The sequence below is a fragment of the Opisthocomus hoazin genome, chromosome 6 (assembly GCF_030867145.1).
Source record: "Opisthocomus hoazin isolate bOpiHoa1 chromosome 6, bOpiHoa1.hap1, whole genome shotgun sequence".
NCBI classification, from domain to species: domain Eukaryota; kingdom Metazoa; phylum Chordata; class Aves; order Opisthocomiformes; family Opisthocomidae; genus Opisthocomus; species Opisthocomus hoazin.
The window spans coordinates 29,032,849-29,048,821 of record NC_134419.1 but is presented as its reverse complement, the minus strand read 5'-3'; the positions used below and the strand labels follow the sequence as shown (position 1 = coordinate 29,048,821).

Sequence of the window (15,973 nt, the reverse complement as noted above, 5' to 3'; positions counted from 1 at the left end):
GCTCAAGAAAGGCTGGCAGCGTTTCGGTGACGCGTGTCTGTTACCACACGATGTGCGGGAGTTTTCAACAGCATATCAGGCCCTGAAATCTGCCGTTGTTTAGCAAACATCACAGGACTGGCAGAGCGTTTTCCCAGCACAGGAATTCTCCAGCCTGCAGCAGGGCCGTGGAGCGGATCGCCCAGTGCCAGCTCTGTTAGTGCGACCTGGGGAGAACAGAGATCCTGTGTGACCTGGTGGAGCCTCCGGACAGGAGGGGAGGCAGCTGGTGACAGGGAGAGCTCACGGACAGAGGAGATGGGAGGCAGTCAGGGAGGCTGGGAACTGGGTGCCCAGTGTTCAGGGACACAACAGCTCTTTGTTCGCCCCAGTTCAGAGATGATATTGGCAGTGCTGCGCTTGGCCGGAGTCAGTCATTCGTCAGTACTCGGGAGTCAGCAGCAGCAAGGTGCTTACAGACCATCTTGCCCACTCAAAGGCTGGAAGTGATCTGGGCCACCTCAGGGGTTGCCTTTGCTGTCTGGGTCACCGAGCTTGGCATCGCGTTAGGAAGCGCCTGCCAGCTCCCCTTCCCGCTGCTCGTCCCTGGGGCTGTGCAGCAGGTTGGCTTGTCTGGCTCGTTGCGGTTCTGTGCTGCCGAGCCGGTGCCACCACGTAACGTGACCCAGGCTGCATCACTGGGTGCTGACTTGTGCTTTTGTGATTATTGGGTCTCGCTACAAAAAGTTGCGGCCTGATTTCCCAAAGAGCCAGGCACTTGTCTTCTGACCAGCTGGTCAGGAACAGCAGCCGCTCTGAAAAAAACACAGATGAGGGGACCTCTGCCGAGTGCTGCCCAGAAATTACCTCCTTCTCTTGTTTTCCAGCCAGAGCCTTGGTGCTGAGTTGATGGGCCTGCAGGTGGATTACTGGATTGCAGCTCCACCCATGGACAGAAAGAGAGACCCAGAGAAGAAGGACCCCTCCACTACCAAAAACACACTGAAATGCACTTTCCGGTCCCTCCAGGTCAGCAGGTTACCTGCCAGCGGTGAGATTGCCACCACTCCGACCATGTCCATGACTGTTGTGACAAAAGAGAAGAACAAGAAAGGTAAAGTGGACACATTTGCTGTTGCCAAAGGCCAGGAATGCAATGCTGCTTTCCCTGTTCTGCCGTTCCAGGGCTGCCTGACTTGTCAGTCCTGCATTACAGCACCTTAGTCATATTTTTATCCCCAAAATCCTAGTCTGTTTGTAGATGAGAAGTGACTGCATAAGACGATAGGGTCTGAAAGGGTGGTTCCTCTTTGTGCTGTGAAAAGGGGATGTGTTCACCCTTGCAGCTGAGCAGCTGAAATGGTAGAGCCCAAAAGAACAAAGGTGGGGACAGAGCAAAGATGTTTGTTGAGTGGCTGTGCAGAAAGCCGGAGGAACGCTGCTCTGAACAGCTTCCCTGTGTTCCTTGTGAGCCTGCTGGTGCTGGCTGGTGGTCTTGGGTTAGGTAAGAAGCAGCTTGTGCCCCGACTGCCAGAGCCAGGGCAGAGCCTTCAGCCTGTACAGCTCCACGCTCTGGTCTCTCCTCTGCCACACGACAGAGGTGCAGACAGAGGCAGGATGTGTGTGCATCCCATCGTGTTGCAGCGTATGGCAGCAGCCCCAGCGGAGATGTTTTGCTAGATTTGACCTGGTGTCCTCATGTTAAAATACCACTGTCACAGCCAGACAAACGCACCAGCCGGACCTGCCAAGCCGTGGCTGGGTGTGCTTGTACATACAAGAGGTGGTGTCACTCAGAGCAGGGCTGCAGCAGTGTTAGCTCTTCTGCAGGAGCTCCTATGTTTTTCTGCAGAGTGCTTTCTGGGGCAAAAGGAGGTGGAAGAGAAATGCTTTTGGCGTAAAGCCTGATGTTGGCTTTTTTCTTTTTTCAATCTGCTGCTCTTAAATTCATGACTTTGAGTTTATTTTCTCAAAACAAACAGACAAAAAAGGCGTTTTGAATGTTGCCAGTAATTCTGTATTTGCTTCCTGGCCTTGGTAATGTGCAACATATTAGAAATTGAGAACAGCTCTGCATCGAAGTATTTTCAAGGAAGCAGCAAGGCAGCTCTGCACATCCATTTGACTGCCGGTAGCTGTCCTTCACGACGTCTTCCTGCCCACTGGCCTGGGAGTCATTCCTGGTGGAACTGGGGGTTTTGAGGGCTCAGAGAAGGCTGGCACAGCCTCCTGGACCAGTGGCTCCAGGACATGGGTGCATAACCCTGCAGCCAGGTCACTGCTGGGCCAGCATAGCTGTGGCACTGCTGGTACCAGCAGCCCCACCCCTGACTACACCCTGTTTAACTGGCATGCCTAAGGGACAGGCAATCCTGAGACACTCAGAATGTTCTTAGTTGGGGCTGGCCCAGCCTGGAGCAGTGGTGTTCAACACCATCAGCTTTTGTGGAGCTGGTTTGTACATCTTTGCTCATACATTTGGACAGTTCTTGGGCAACTGGACCCTTTTTAGCTCTCCTAACACCTTCCCTCTCCACCAGCTGCCCATGGCAGTAGTCCTTCCTGCTCTCCAGGTGTCTGTGCAGCCCCAGCACATGCTGGGCCGCTGTTGGTGCAGCAAACCTGCCTGCAGCTACATCGGAGGCTGGAGTGCAGTGTGTGGGATTCTGTCTACATTGTGTGGCCGCCCAGCAGATCCCGTCAGCCCAGCCCAGGACACAGGCTGGGGACCGCTACAGATGGACCTGTGTTCCCTGGAGTCCCACCAGAGCAGCGGGAGTTACCCTGAATTTGCCTGTTGGGGCCTGGGTTATGAGCTGGGAATGCTTCACGCAGAGACGCTTAGAGCCAAGATGTCCATGTGCATAGGTGGTGGTGCTGAGCACTGACAGTCAAACTCCTGCCAAACAGGGGTGATTTTAGGAGTTAAAATTAGAGTTAGAATTTTCAGACGTGAATGTTTAAATACAAAAGCCCAAACAAGCCTTGGTGCAGCTCCGGTGAGTGGCAGATTCACTGTGTGCCCATTTGATTTTCTTCCAGTGATGTTTTTGCCCAAGAAAACAAAAGACAAGGAGGTGGAGTCGAAGAGCCAGTGTATTGAAGGAATCAGCAGGTTGATTTGCACAGCGAAGCATCAGCAGAACATGCTGCGGGGTAAGTGCAGCCCATGGGGCCCTGGGGCAAGGCTCAGCTGCTAGCGTTGTCCTCCAGACAAAGGGTGTAATGGGGGTGTTTCTAGCGAACGAGCTCGGACGTATCCAGGACGGGGGAATGCTTTACTAGGTCTAGGATGTGGGAAAATCCTCCCTTACCTAGGAACTCCTCTGAATCAGTGCCCTGGATGAGGAAGAGGGCTGGGCAGGGCTGCTTTCCCCTCCCTGTCATTCTCCGTTTCCCTGGCACGTCTGGTGCGAGTGGTGGTGGAGAGCAGTGAGAGTGTGGCTGCTCCTGTGGGCAGGATGCCAGCACAAAGGCTCGCCGCGGCAGGAGCCATACGTGCGTCTTGCAGACAGACCTAAAGTGGCTGCCAGTGGAGCTGTGCATCCAGCATCACAAATATCCCTGTAACCTGTTCAGCTGAAAATCCCCACCACTGGTAAGGGCAGAGGGCTCGGCTTAGGTCAGCCCTTTAATCCCGGCCCAGTCCCTGCGAGGCTGGTGAGTGGGAGGGGCGGTCACAGAACCTGTGTCACCTCTTCAGGAGATGCGGATCTCCTGGTTGAGAGTGCCAGTGAGGAGAGACTGATGTCCATCTCTGTGAGAGTGCGTTTGCCCAAAAAAGAAAGTGGAATGTGTTTAGGAAATTTGAGAAATTGGATCAGGTGATGCTGAAATCGGCAGTCCGAGGAGTTCCAGTGTCAGTGAACGATGCTGGAACAACAATCTGAGCTGTCCTCCCTGAACCTGGTCTGCTCTCGAGCCTGACTCCCCTGTGTTGGCAGCTGTTTACAGCGGCGGGGTGGCCGGGCGGAGCAGTGTGTACCCTGAGCACAGAACGTGGCCAGGCCTCCCTCTGCCGACTGCAGGGAGGTTCCTAGCAAAGCTGTTTCAGGCTGGCTGCTGCCATGTGGTATTTTCTAACTCTCCTCTCTTTTCACCCTCCCCTGTAGTCCTGATCGATGGAGTGGAGTGGAACGACGTCAAGTTCTTTCAGCTGGCAGCACAGTGGTCCTCTCATGTCAAGCACTTTCCCATCTGCATATTTGGACACTCCAAATCTAACTTCTAGCCATGCTCGGTGGAGGGACCTTCTGCCCGTCCAGGGGACTGCACACCAGGAGCCAGGAATTGCGTGCCAACTCTGACTCGCGTCGCTCTGCCCTCTCCTGCAGAATTAATTACAGATGTGCTTGGATTACCTTTGAATTACTTTTTTCTATTAACTCTTAAGTTTACTACAAGGGAAGGAAACCCCTTTAAACAAAGGCAAAAAAACCCAGTCTTAAATATAGATGTGCTGACAACATGAAGTTGTGGGGGAGTTGGCAGGAGCAGGCAACCTGCCCAAGAACACCTACCACTTACGAGCAGATAGCCGAGTAACTGCACTGCTTATTAACCTGAGACCTCATTGGTGTGAGCCGTGGATCAGCTCAACCGGATTCTGCGCAAGAGCACGCGTGTCACGGTGCGTTCGGCCCCCTCCCTCGGTATTTCTAGGAAAAAACGATGGCCAGTCTTTCTTCCTGCTGACGGAGGACGAGAGATCAGCGAGTCTGGAAGGGAGTTCAGCTGTCCAGTTTGAAAAACAAACCACTTGCATAGCTAGGGAGGTCTGGAGAGGAGATCCGCTTCGGAGCGTGGAGCCTGCCGCGGGGACGGGCAGGCGTTTGTGCTGAAGCGATGCCCGAGGAGGTTGGGCAGGAGCAGGAGTTAGGGAAACACTAGGCGTAAGGAAACTCCAGTGTCCCAGGTCTGTGACGATGACCAAACCGAGCCAGTCACAATGTCCCCGCAGCTGGCTGCACTGCTGAGGGACACCGCGTCAGTGGGGTCGCTGCTATTTACGTACTCACACCGATTATTTACCTGTCAATAAAACCTCGTCCAGCCTCTAAAGGGAACGGATTTTTTTTAACAGCTGCAGATTTTTTTTTAATGCTTTCTAAAAAAAAAATAATAATAAAAACAAAAGAGGAAAAAAAATTAAATTGCCAAAAGAACAAACCCAGGAAGATGAGCCGTTGTCTGTGAAGTGATACATCACTGTAGTGGCTGGACTGGGAGCCAGCCAGGCGCTCTGCGTGTCCAGCTGCCTTCCCGTCCATCTGTCAAACCGCACACGTGAGGCAGCGTGGGCTGCTTCATCTGCTGCCTTTGTCCTGCGCTGACCGCGCCGGGCTCCCTGGAGCCTGCTGCCGCCTCCCTCGCGCACCTCCCCACGCTGGGTGCGGGCTGCCTGCCCTCAGGCCTGCTGCAAGAGCGCGTTTTTGCCATGACCTCGAACCATGCAGGACCTCAGCTCATAGGGACTGAGAGACTGCAACAAAAACGCAGGGTGCTGGGGGTAGGCAGCCTCCCGCGGGCTGTGCTGCGGGTGGACGTTGTCCTCACCTTCTGCTTTCCGAGTGTTCCTCCTCCCCGCGGGCATTTCTCTGTGGGCTGCGTCCCTTCCCCAGCAGGACGTGCTTTTGCCCTGGCACAGTGTTGCCTGTGGGCTGAGGCTTTGCTAGGGGTTTCCGTCCCAAGGCGCAGCGGAAGCTGGGACGTGAGAGGTGATGAAGCCAGCCAGGTTCTCTGTCCCCCTCGGGCAGCGAGGCGTCCTGTGAGATGGAGGAGAGAGACTTTTTTAGGTGTCTCACACTGTTGGCTTGGCTCCGGCTGCACTTGTTTTCACTTTGTACACCTTGCTGCTGCCAGGGGTGCTCGGGGTGCCAGGAGGAGGCAATGCTCTGATGAGGGGACAGCGTGACAAGCCGCAGGTCTGGGTGGCTCTGGGTGCTGCAGCTGTGGCCTTGTGCTCTGCAGGCTTCCTGAGGCGTGCCTGGGAGGAACTGGGAGCAGGCGGCAGCTGGCGTTCGGGGAGCAGACATCGCTGGCACTTAGGGCAAGGGACTGAGGTTTTGGATGGAGTTCTTTTGGGTCCCACCCCTGTGGGCAGGCCAGGCTCTGCAAGCATTTCCAGAAGGCACTTTCCGAGGGCAGTGATGCTTTTGAACTTTTTTTTTTTCCGGTCTGATCCCTTACCCTTGGGTTTTTAAAGGCTTGGGGAACCCGCTTTGCCCTGCTTGGTGAGTCCCGCTCTGCGCAGGGGCCGCCCGGGTTCTGTTGGGCAGGGCGGTGGTGGTGTGCTCTGTTAAGCCTTCTCCCGCTGACGGGGAGCGAGGGGTGATTAGGCGAGAGCATGGTCGCTGCTGGATCCAGTGCCTGTCGCAGCTCACCACGTGGGCTGCTTCACTGACTCTGATGGCGTGAAGCCCTCTCCCAGCACAAGGGCAGCCTACTTGGCCAGGGACTGGGTATTCCCTCCAACCCGCGCAGGGGAGGAGGACGTGGTCCCAGGCCTGGCGGCACGCTGCTGAACACAACAGATTGTCTGGCTGCGACACTCTGCTGCGTCCCGCAGGCAGGTCTGCCTGCCGTCTGCTAGCCCTTGGCTGCGGCAGAAGCTCGGCTCTAGTTTGAATGTCATCGCGTCCATCGGCCCGTGCGGTTCCGGTTGACCTGAGCTGGTGCTCTGGGGCTGTGTAGCGTTGCCTAGCAGCGGTAGCGTGGGAGATGGTGTGTAAGCACATCCCTTCTTTTTCTTTAGTGAGGCTGTTTCGTACAAAAAAGCTTTTTAAAGGAAATTAGTCAGTGTGTGATTTCTTCTGTGAGTCTCACGCTGGTGTGACAAGAGTGGTTGGGCTGGATTCCTGCGCCGGGAGCTGCCCGCAGCTTGGGCAGCACTCGGTGCTGGAGCGTATTGGTGCTGCCGAGGTGGGGCGGGCTGACCGACTGCAATAACTTTGTTTGCTGGGGGGTGAGGGGGGAACCATCACTGTGCTCCTCTTTGTATTTCAACCTACTGTAAAGAAACAAACGGTAGCTAGGACAGGATTTCCAGGTCCTGCCTGTCAAATGTGTGTTGCCCTACTCCGTGTGTGTGTACGTGTGAGAGAAACACTTCTGCTCGTTGCATTTCGTGTTGGTTTGTGTTTGGTTCTAAGTTTATACAAGCGAATTCACTGGGAAACTCTGTACACCTGAGACCTGAGGGCTTGCGTCTCTGCAGGGCTTCTGCCCTGTGGAAAGCTGCTGTTGCTCTGAGATGCCTCTGCCGTGTGAGGAAACCTCGCGGCTCCTCAGCCTCGTCCTGCTGGCAGCGGCAGGCTGGACCTGCCCGCGGAGGAGGGCTGTGGTGCTCCCCAGCCTTGCGGGCGAGGGTGGACGTGCGAGTTTGGTGGTGTTGCTCCGCTGGCGGTGTTGTGCCTCTGTTGTTTCTCGTGTATCACGTGGAGCCACTTTGTGCAGCCGTTTCTGTCCCCGACGGGAGGAGAAACAGGGAGATAAATGTCAAAGCATGTGTGTGGCTCAGGCTGTTTTGGGAAGGGGGTTTGCATCTGGTGACATGTATGAGTGACCGATCTCAGGTCTCCCACCCTCCCAGCTTCCCCAGCAGTTTCCCAGGGGACTGTCACACAGGAAGCCCCACTGGCCGGAGGGGTCCGGGCTGTGGAGCCGGGGAGAGCTGCCAGGCAGAGATGGGCCCTGTGCCTGCAGAGCTGCGCCAGCCTGGTGGGCTTAGATGATGGCGTGCGAGTTGGTGAGTACTAAAGGATGGCTTAGAGCAGAGACAGCACTGCCTCATGTTCGGCTCTCAAGGGTTTTGGCGAGGAAGGTGCAACTCAAGTGAAGAAACGCAGTGGCGTTACCTCGCCCGCTTGTGTTAGATGGGGCTTGCTGTGGAGCTGTGTGGTCTGACAGTGAAGGCAGGGGCTGGAGCAGGCAGCATCTGAGCTCATCTCTGGCCTGGAGCCACTTTGAAGGTGGTGTCCCCCCGGGCTCCCTGTCCCTTTGTGTCCCAGCTCTCCCCCTGCTCCCCGCAGAGCTCGTCTCGCCCGCTCCCCTGGCTGTGGCTGCTCAAAGCAGCCGGGTTCTTTTCCAGCTGCTTGCGGGCAGAGGGCCTCCGCCTCACTCGGAGGTGAGGTCTCAGGAAGGGTCTGGTTGCTGTGCTGGGCTCTGCAGCGCTGACCTAGTTTAGCAATGCTAACGAGCAGATGAAAGATGGAAGGTTTTTGTGGCGTCGTGTTGTACCTTGAGCGCTTCCTGGTCCTCCAGATTGAGTTTCCCGGAGACAAAGGCTCAGCCTTGGCCCTGCCACCGGCGTTCGATCAGCTGCCGGCTCTGCTGCAGCGCCGGCGACTTCACGGGCACCGTGGGTGGCTGTTGGAGCTCCGCGCTGCAGTTTCCATCCAGTTCAGTTGTTACGGTTACATCTCAGCGGTGACTGCAGAGTCCTCCTTAATTACACATGAGTTTGGGGAGAGCCACTCTCTCCTGGCTGTGTTTTGCTGCTTTAATTAGCACACGCCTGTGGCTTTATCCTGCAGGGAGGGCAGGGCTGGGTGGCTGGGAGGTTCCTAGGGCTGGAGGAGATGTGCTCGTTTGCTTTTTTCCACCATCAAGCTCAGAATTACGCTGCCCTGTGCTTCCCTGCAACTGCAGCCAAGACCTCGTTGCGTTTCTCGCCGGCAGCGTGCGCTGGGGAGCCGGGGTGGAGGGCGTTGTACCTGGCACCTCCAAGTTAAAGAAGAAAATCCTGGTGAGCAGCAGCAGAGCTGGTGGCCTCACCCTACTGCCTGGTGTGCCAAGGGCAGGGGAAGGCTGGGATTAGGGCAGTCCCGCCGTGCAGCGGTAAAGGGTTGGGGGCCCTGGAGCTCTCTTGAAGCTACGTTGGACGCAGCACCTCTGTCCCCTTCGTTCAGGGGGTCTCAATCTCGTAAGGTGGCTGTGTGGTGACGTTTTGGTGTGATGCTCCCTCCGGGCTTGCCTGGCAGGGAGGAGGCCAGAAAGGAGCAGCGGCATCTCCCAGAGGTTTGGTGGAGCCTCTTCAGGGAGGTTCTCGTGGGAGATGCTCCTGCAGGGTCACTTGGCTGCTTTGGGACAGACTGGGGGAGAAGGGGACATGCCACTTGGGAAACAGCAGTCACTGCTTTTGTTACAGGAGAGCACTGGTGTGGGGCCACATCCAGCCAGCCGCTGCTTTCGCCTTGGCCGGGGGGTTGCCGGAGCGTTGCCTGCCCGGCTGCGTCCGTGCTGTGCGAGCGGGGGTACCGCGTGCGGTGGGGCTGCGTGCCGCCAGCCTTGGCCGGACTGCGGCGTACGAGGGGACGTTACCACTTTGTAGATTCGAGTTGTCCATCTGTTTCATTGTTGTATTGTTTGGGTTCTAATTTGTTTTTTGGTTTTTTTGGTTTTTTTTTAATGAAGACAGATTAAATGTAAATAGCCGTTTTTTGGAACAAACTGCAACGTGCTCGACCTCGTCAACTATTTTATGGTACTAATGCAACACTAATAAAACTGGACATGAAAGCACACACCCGTCCCTTGAGTCGTCTCTCAGCAGGGGCTGCTCTGGCGTGGCTGGGGCAGTGGTCTCCAGCAGCAGACAGCAGCGTGGCTTTCTGGCGTGGGGGGATCGCTTTGCGTTATTTATCCAGCTGCCCGGCAGCACTGCCAGGGCAGAGCTGGTGGATCCGCACGTCCTCCCCACACCGAACCCTCCTGCGGTTTTTGCAGCCCCGCTGCCTTCTCCCCTGCCCCGATGTCTTCTCTGCCAGAGGGACTCGCTCCCGCAGCTCTCCCGGAGCCGGCAGCCCGCTCTAGCACCCGGGTCCTCACCCCTCGCAGCAAGCAGGGACCAGGCTGGTGTCCGTTTCTGGTCTGGCGGCTGCGCTGGGTGGGCACAGCTGGTGTCAGGGTGCCGAGGGGGGATCTCGCTGGGGGAGGGCTGAGGCTGCGGTAGCCTGAAGCTGTGTGCGCTCCTGGGAGAGCGGTGGCGGAGGGACCGGGACGTGTGGGGTGGCGAGCGCCTGGGCTTGGTGCTGGGGAGTGGGAAGGTGGCACGAAGAAGGAAAAAGTTCTGAGCAGCTGTTTTGGGGCAGAGAGGTGAAAAAATTTTGGGAAACGGGCCCCTGGCCGTGTTCCCTGGGAAATACAGCACGTTGGAGGCAGCGGTGGGCATGCCGAGCCGGCACAGCCTGCACCCGTGGCCAAGGGTGAGGGCAGGAGGGGTGGCCACTGGTGGAGCAAGGAGCTGGGTGGGGGTGAGGGTGCTCTCAAAGCCCCCAGGTCTTGATGGACGTCCCGGCTCCTCCGCATGGCCCGGCCAGGTTTGCAGGTGTGTTCATGGCCTGAGGAACGCAAGTCCGACCCAGGTGGCACTGAGCGGGGCTTGGGTAGCTCCGGGCAGGAGGAAGGTCCGTAGCTGGGGCGAGGGCTAATTCAGGACTCACAGCACCAAAAGCCACGGAGGGGGCCGGGCCGCTGGCGAGGTGGGGGAGGCAGCTGGGCGAAGGCTGTGTTTGGGCTCTGTATTTGTTGCACAGGTTCAGCTGTAAATCCGCACCGAGGGCCCAGCTGCATGGAAAAGGCTTAGTGTGAGCTTCACCTTTCTGAGCCCCCGAAGGAGCTCGTCTCGGCGTGGAAGGAGGGCGCAGGCAGAGGGGGCCGGGGTGGTGGGGAGGCTCGGGGTGAGCAGAGTGCTCCCCATGTCACCGGGGAGCATGAGCGAGCTCTCCATGCCAAAAGCCCAGGTGGGGCCGTGGACACACTCCGCTGTCTTCTGGAATGACGGAGAAGGAAAACAGAGCTGGGTGGAGTGAGGGTGGTTCAGGGCGGGGTGTGCCCATCACGCAACGGGCCTGGAGAGCCTTTGTCACCCATGTGCACTGGAACAGGCTGGCTTCTGCCAGGCAGCCTGGGACAGGGCTGTCGAAGCGCCAGTGTCTTCCCTTTGCAGGTCTTGGCCCTTCTTGGCGGAGGTGCACCCTTACTGCTGCCTGAGAGGCGGCAAATGCGAGCGATGCCCTGTCGGGACACGCCAAGACCTGCCCAGAAGGATGGGGTTTGCCACGGTGGGACTTGGCGGCACTGGTGGGAGTGGGGTTTGACGGTGGGAGATGGGGCATCGCCAGAGCCTGCTCCATCCCAGGCTGCGGCTGCCAGCTCCCCTCCCGCCCCTTGCACAACGCCCTGGCAGCGGCTGCGGCTGTTGCTTAACCTGGGAGAAGAACATGCCCCCCACAGAGGTGCCCCCCGGCACGTTGAGCTGCTTTTGGCTGAGCGGTTTCTCATCCCTTGAAGCGCTTTCCTTGCTCTGCCATGCTCCTTGCCTGTTGGAGATTTGGGAGTTTCCTCTACCAGGCAAAGCGAATTTTAACAAAAGCTCAGTTCTTTTTCAACAAGATGCATCTGGGCAGATGTCCAGGTTTTGGGCGGTCTTGTGTAGCTGTTTCAGGACTCTGATAAGTGGGGCTGAGTGCGCAGGCAGCCGCTGTACCCAACCCTGGTAAAGGTTATGATCGTTTGCGCCGTCAACCGCTTACTCCAGCAAAGAGTTTCGTGACCGGTATTTTTCAGCCACTGTGACCTGTCTGACTGTGAGGAGGGGTCTTGGGCTGACACCCTGCGCTCCGGCAACGTGAGGTGATTCTCCAGCTCTGCGCTGGAGCCGAGGAGCGAGTGTAGACGTCTCGTGGTGCCCAGCGGCCGCTGGTGCTGACTACCGGAGGCACAGCTCTTCGCTGGGGTTCACCAGCCAGCCTTGGCCAAGGGCGTGGAGAAGCCCTCGGGGGGGGGGATGGCCGGTCACGGGCTCTGCTGTACTTCATCAGCCCTTGCTGGGAGACCTGCTGTAAAGGTGTTACGTACCCAAGACTGATGGTTTCCAGGGGTATTTTTTGGTGTCAGCCTGTCAGTTCCTGTAGGAGAGGAAATGGCAACGGCAACGTGCAAGTTCTGCTGAGCGATCTGGAGCCAGCGACTGTTGAACAGCCACGTACCTGCTGCAGGGCTGCCGAGGAGACACCTGGAGAGGAGCAGTACGTGGGTGACGAAGGGATGGTGACACCCCCAGGTCAGTGGGCAAGGGGAAGCTAAGGCGGCCAGCTGCACTTCACCTTTTGGACTGACACCCGAGGAGGGGGGAAAGCTCCAGCACGGCAGTGTCTCGGGGCAGAGGGGATAGGCCAGGCAGCCCCTTGCCATCACAGGGACCGGAGGGAGACGGTGTAGGAGGGGAACGGGTGGGTGAGCAGGAGGTGTGCGTAGGGCATGGGGCTCCCATGTGCGTGTGACGGGAGGGAGGGGTGTACACGGGAACTGGGCAGGGTACGGACATAGGTACGGGTGTGAGGAGGGCGGTGTGTGTGAGGACAGGCAGCGTGGGGGCTGTCCGTAAGGACAGGCGGTGTGCGAGAATGCCTGGTGTGTCTGAGGAGGGCTGTGAGTACAGGTGTGTGTGTGTGAGGATGGCTGTGAGTACAGGCGGGTGGGGGTGTGTGTGAGGAGGGCTGTGAGTATACCCAGAGTGTGTGTGTAAGGAGGGCTGTGAGTACAGGTGGGAGGGTGTGAGGAGGGCTGTGAGTACAGGTGGGGGGGTGTGTGTGTGAGGAGGGCTGTGAGTACACCCAGAGTGTGTATCAGGAGTGCTGTGCTGTGTGCGAGCACAGATGGTGGTTGAGAGTGTGTGCGCGGGGCTGTACGTGAGGACAGGCAGTGTGTGTGTGTGTCTGCATGGCGGGGACGGGCGGGCTGTGTGAGGGGACGGGCTGTGTGCGTGTGTCTGTGAGGGGACGGGCTGTGTGCGTGTGTCTGTCTGTGAGGGGACGGACGGGCGGTGTGTGTGTGTCTGGGGACCGGCGGGGCGCGCCTGAGGAGGGCCCGTGGCTGCGCGCGTGAGCAGAGGCGCTGCCCGCCGCCCGCCCGCTCCCTCCCCTCCCCTCCCCTCCCCTCCCCTCCTGCCCCTCCCGCCGGCGCAGCCCGCCCAGCGCCGCCCTCACACGCCGCGGGCAGGGCCGCGGGGCCGGCTCCTTTCCCCTCCCTCCCGCCGCCGCCGGGCCCCTCTCCGCCCGGGCCCACCGCCCCCGGCCCGCCGCCGCCCCGCCCTCCGCCTCCCGCCTGTCCGTCGGCCGGGCGGCAGCCGGCGCGGCCCCTTTAATTCCCCGCTCCCCTCCCCCGCCCGGCCGCTCCAGCCTCCATTTTCCAGCGGATCCGGCACCTGGAGGCGGCGGCGGGAGCGGCCCGCGCCCCGCACCGGGCATGGCCGCCAACATGTACCGGGTGGGAGGTAAGAGCCCCCGGGGGCCCCGCCGCGCCTCCCTGGCCTTTCGCCGCTTCCCGCCTGCGAGCGGCGCCTCGGGGGCCCGGCGGGCCGCGGCGGCGGGGCAGGCCCGGGGCGGGGCGGCGGGGGGCCTGGGGCGGGCCGGGCCGGGGGCAGCGCGAGGGGGGAGGCGGGAGCGGGGCAGGGTCCTGGCGGGCTGCGGGGAGGGGGAGGCCTGGCGCGGGGTTAAACGGGGTGAAGGGCTGGCGCGGGGCTAGACGGGGTGGCTTGCGGGGCCAGGGGGTGGAGAGCGGCCTCGTGGGGCCTTGAGGGGCTGGGGGGTGCGGGGAGTTGGGGGGTCTCGGGGAGCGGGGCTGGGGCAAGGCAGGGAGGCGAGAGCGGAGGGGCCGCGGGCGGAGTGAGCGGCGGGCGGCTGCTGAGGTGTGGGTCATGCGAGGTTGTAGGGGTGGGGAGCGAGGAGGAGTCGGTGAGATAGGAAGGGGCACAAAGATGGGCAGAGGCTGCTGGCGGTGCGGGGGGGGCCGTGTGAGGCACGTCCTGCTGGTCTTGGGCCTCCCCTTCCACTCTTGCTGTTTTGTTGTGTGCCTTCCCATTAGTCTTCCGTTCGGGGTTGCGCTCCTGTCTGATTGTCCTTTGTTTTGACTCACGTGAAGAGAAAGGAGAGGCAGCAGGGTTTGGGACTGCGTTTTGTGGAATATAAACTGAGGGTGGTCTGGCATGAATTTGCGCTCAGCCATTTTCCTTCGCAAAAGCTGTTCTGTGGAGCTTCCCTCTCCCCAGGACTATAGGATGTGCAGGAAGGTGTTTCTGAGGGGTTCACGCCTTTTCACAATGCCCTGTTTCTTGTGGAGTTCTGTAAAACTGGAGTAAAGTAAACAAGGGAAAAAATACAGCGAAGGTGGCCAGGCCATCCTGTCTGGCTGTTCGCCGTCAACAACTACTTTCTGTTCTTTCTGCTGTTCTGGCCTACCCTTACTTTGTGCTCTGAAAAATGTCCCTTCTTTTGTCATGTTTTTACTTTTTTTCTGGTTGCACTTGGTTTCGTAGAGGGGTGAGGTGCGCCTCTTGGCTGTCCCAGCTTCGTTTCTTGGGTTGCTACAAGCTGATAGTGTGCATGTAGCATTTTGTTGGTTTAGAGACACCGAAAGATGAAGGGCAAAGAGGAGTTGTGGAAATTTACAGCTCTGTTCCTGGTGTGACTTGCGAAGGGAATTGTTTTCTGGAAATTATTGTCTGGCATGCAATGTTACAGGTGCCAGTCTTGCGTGGAGTGTAGTCTCCAGTATTTTGCATCACTAAATGTGTACTGTGCAGCCCATGGCTGGTGGGAAGGGACCTCTGGAGATCCTCTAGGCCAACCTCCTGCTAGAAGCTGTCCCGTTAGAGCAGGGTGCCGGGGGCTGCGGCCAGCCCGCTTCTGAGTATCTCCAGGGTGGCAATGCCACCCTTACTTTGGGCCCTGTCCAGTGTTTGACCATACTTAAGGCAAGTATTTGTTTCTGTGTGCCTGGTTGGGTTTTCTTGTGTTCCCGTTGGTGTCGCTCGTCCTATCCCTGCACATCTCTGAGAGGAGCCTGGCCCCGTCTGCGTACACCTCCCACTCAGTAGTTGTAGAGAGCAGTGACGTCTCCTCTGAGCCTTCTCCTGCAGGGCTGGCCTAACCCGCCTCTCTCCACCTTTCTTTGCACGTCCCGTGCACCACCTCGGTGGTCTCTGCTGGACTCCTCCCTGTGTGTCACCTGTTGTGGGGAGCCCAAGTTGGACCCAGTGCTCCAAATGGTCCTACGAGTGCTTAGCAGAGGGGCAGGATCTGTCCCCTCGCCCTGCCGGCTGCTCTCCTGCGAACGCAGCGATGCTGGCCACCTTTTCTGTGAGGGGCCACTGCTGGCTCCTGGGCAATTTGTTGTTTTGCCAGGTGCCTTCCTGCAGAGACGCTTTGCCAGCAGCCTGTCCCGCTGTGGGGAGTTATCCCATGCCACATGTGGGGCTTTGCTCTGGCCGTAGTTGAACTGTGTGAAATTCTTGTCAGGCCATTTTCCAACTGCTTTAAGTCTCTCTGAATAGCAGCCCTGCCCTTCGCTATGTAGTATGCTTTTCCCAAGTCTCCAAACTTTTAGAGAATATGTTCTAGTCCCTATCCAGGTCATTAAAAACCTTCTAAGCAGGGCCAGCCCCAGTGTTGATCCTCAAGGGATGCTGTTAGTGACTGGCAGCCAGGTGGAGGCTGTAACTGCTGATCGCAATCCTTCGAGCCTGGCCAGATTCCAGCCAGATTTCTCCCACCTTTATTGTCTGGTTATCCAGGCCACACTTCAGCACTTTGGTTCGAAGGATGCCGTGGGAGACTGTCATGGCCTTTGACATGAAGTCAGGGTGTCTGACACCCCCTGCTCTCCCCTCTGCTGCAGAGCCAGTCTTTTCATCCCGGAGGGCAGTCAGGTTAGTCAGGCATGATTTGCCTTTGATATATCCATTTTGGCTGGTCTCGGTCACCTTCTTGTCCTTGGAAATGGTGTCCAGGGTTTGCTCTGTAACCTTTCTGGGCAGAGGGCAAGGCAGTAGGCTGATAGCCAAGGTTACAGCGCTTCGTTATTGTACATATGGATGAAGTCTTGATTTGACATATTACCAAATTCAACATATGGATGGATGCAGCTGTTTCTGTATGAGCGCTCTGTTCAGCCTGAGCTGGAGGAGTTTGTGTTGCTGAATTGTTTCTGAGCT

The 15,973-nt window shown here is 58.2% G+C and overlaps 2 protein-coding genes across 12 annotated transcripts in view; both read left to right on the top strand.

Annotated features, from left to right (window-relative positions):
- PACS2 (phosphofurin acidic cluster sorting protein 2) overlaps positions 1 to 9,503 on the top strand; it is an 85,509-nt gene extending 76,006 nt beyond the window's left edge. For all 9 annotated transcript variants that reach the window (XM_075422388.1, XM_075422384.1, XM_075422383.1 and 6 more), the window contains 3 exons: positions 867 to 1,093; positions 3,022 to 3,135; positions 4,092 to 9,503. In XM_075422388.1, coding sequence (XP_075278503.1) covers positions 867 to 1,093; positions 3,022 to 3,135; positions 4,092 to 4,210 — 460 coding nt within the window. In that variant the 3' untranslated portion in view covers positions 4,211 to 9,503. The remainder of the gene's footprint in view (positions 1 to 866; positions 1,094 to 3,021; positions 3,136 to 4,091) is intronic.
- A 3,576-nt stretch (positions 9,504 to 13,079) lies between these two features.
- MTA1 (metastasis associated 1) overlaps positions 13,080 to 15,973 on the top strand; it is an 87,180-nt gene continuing 84,286 nt past the window's right edge. For all 3 annotated transcript variants that reach the window (XM_075422378.1, XM_075422377.1, XM_075422379.1), the window contains exon 1: positions 13,080 to 13,255. In XM_075422378.1, coding sequence (XP_075278493.1) covers positions 13,228 to 13,255 — 28 coding nt within the window. In that variant the 5' untranslated portion in view covers positions 13,080 to 13,227. The remainder of the gene's footprint in view (positions 13,256 to 15,973) is intronic.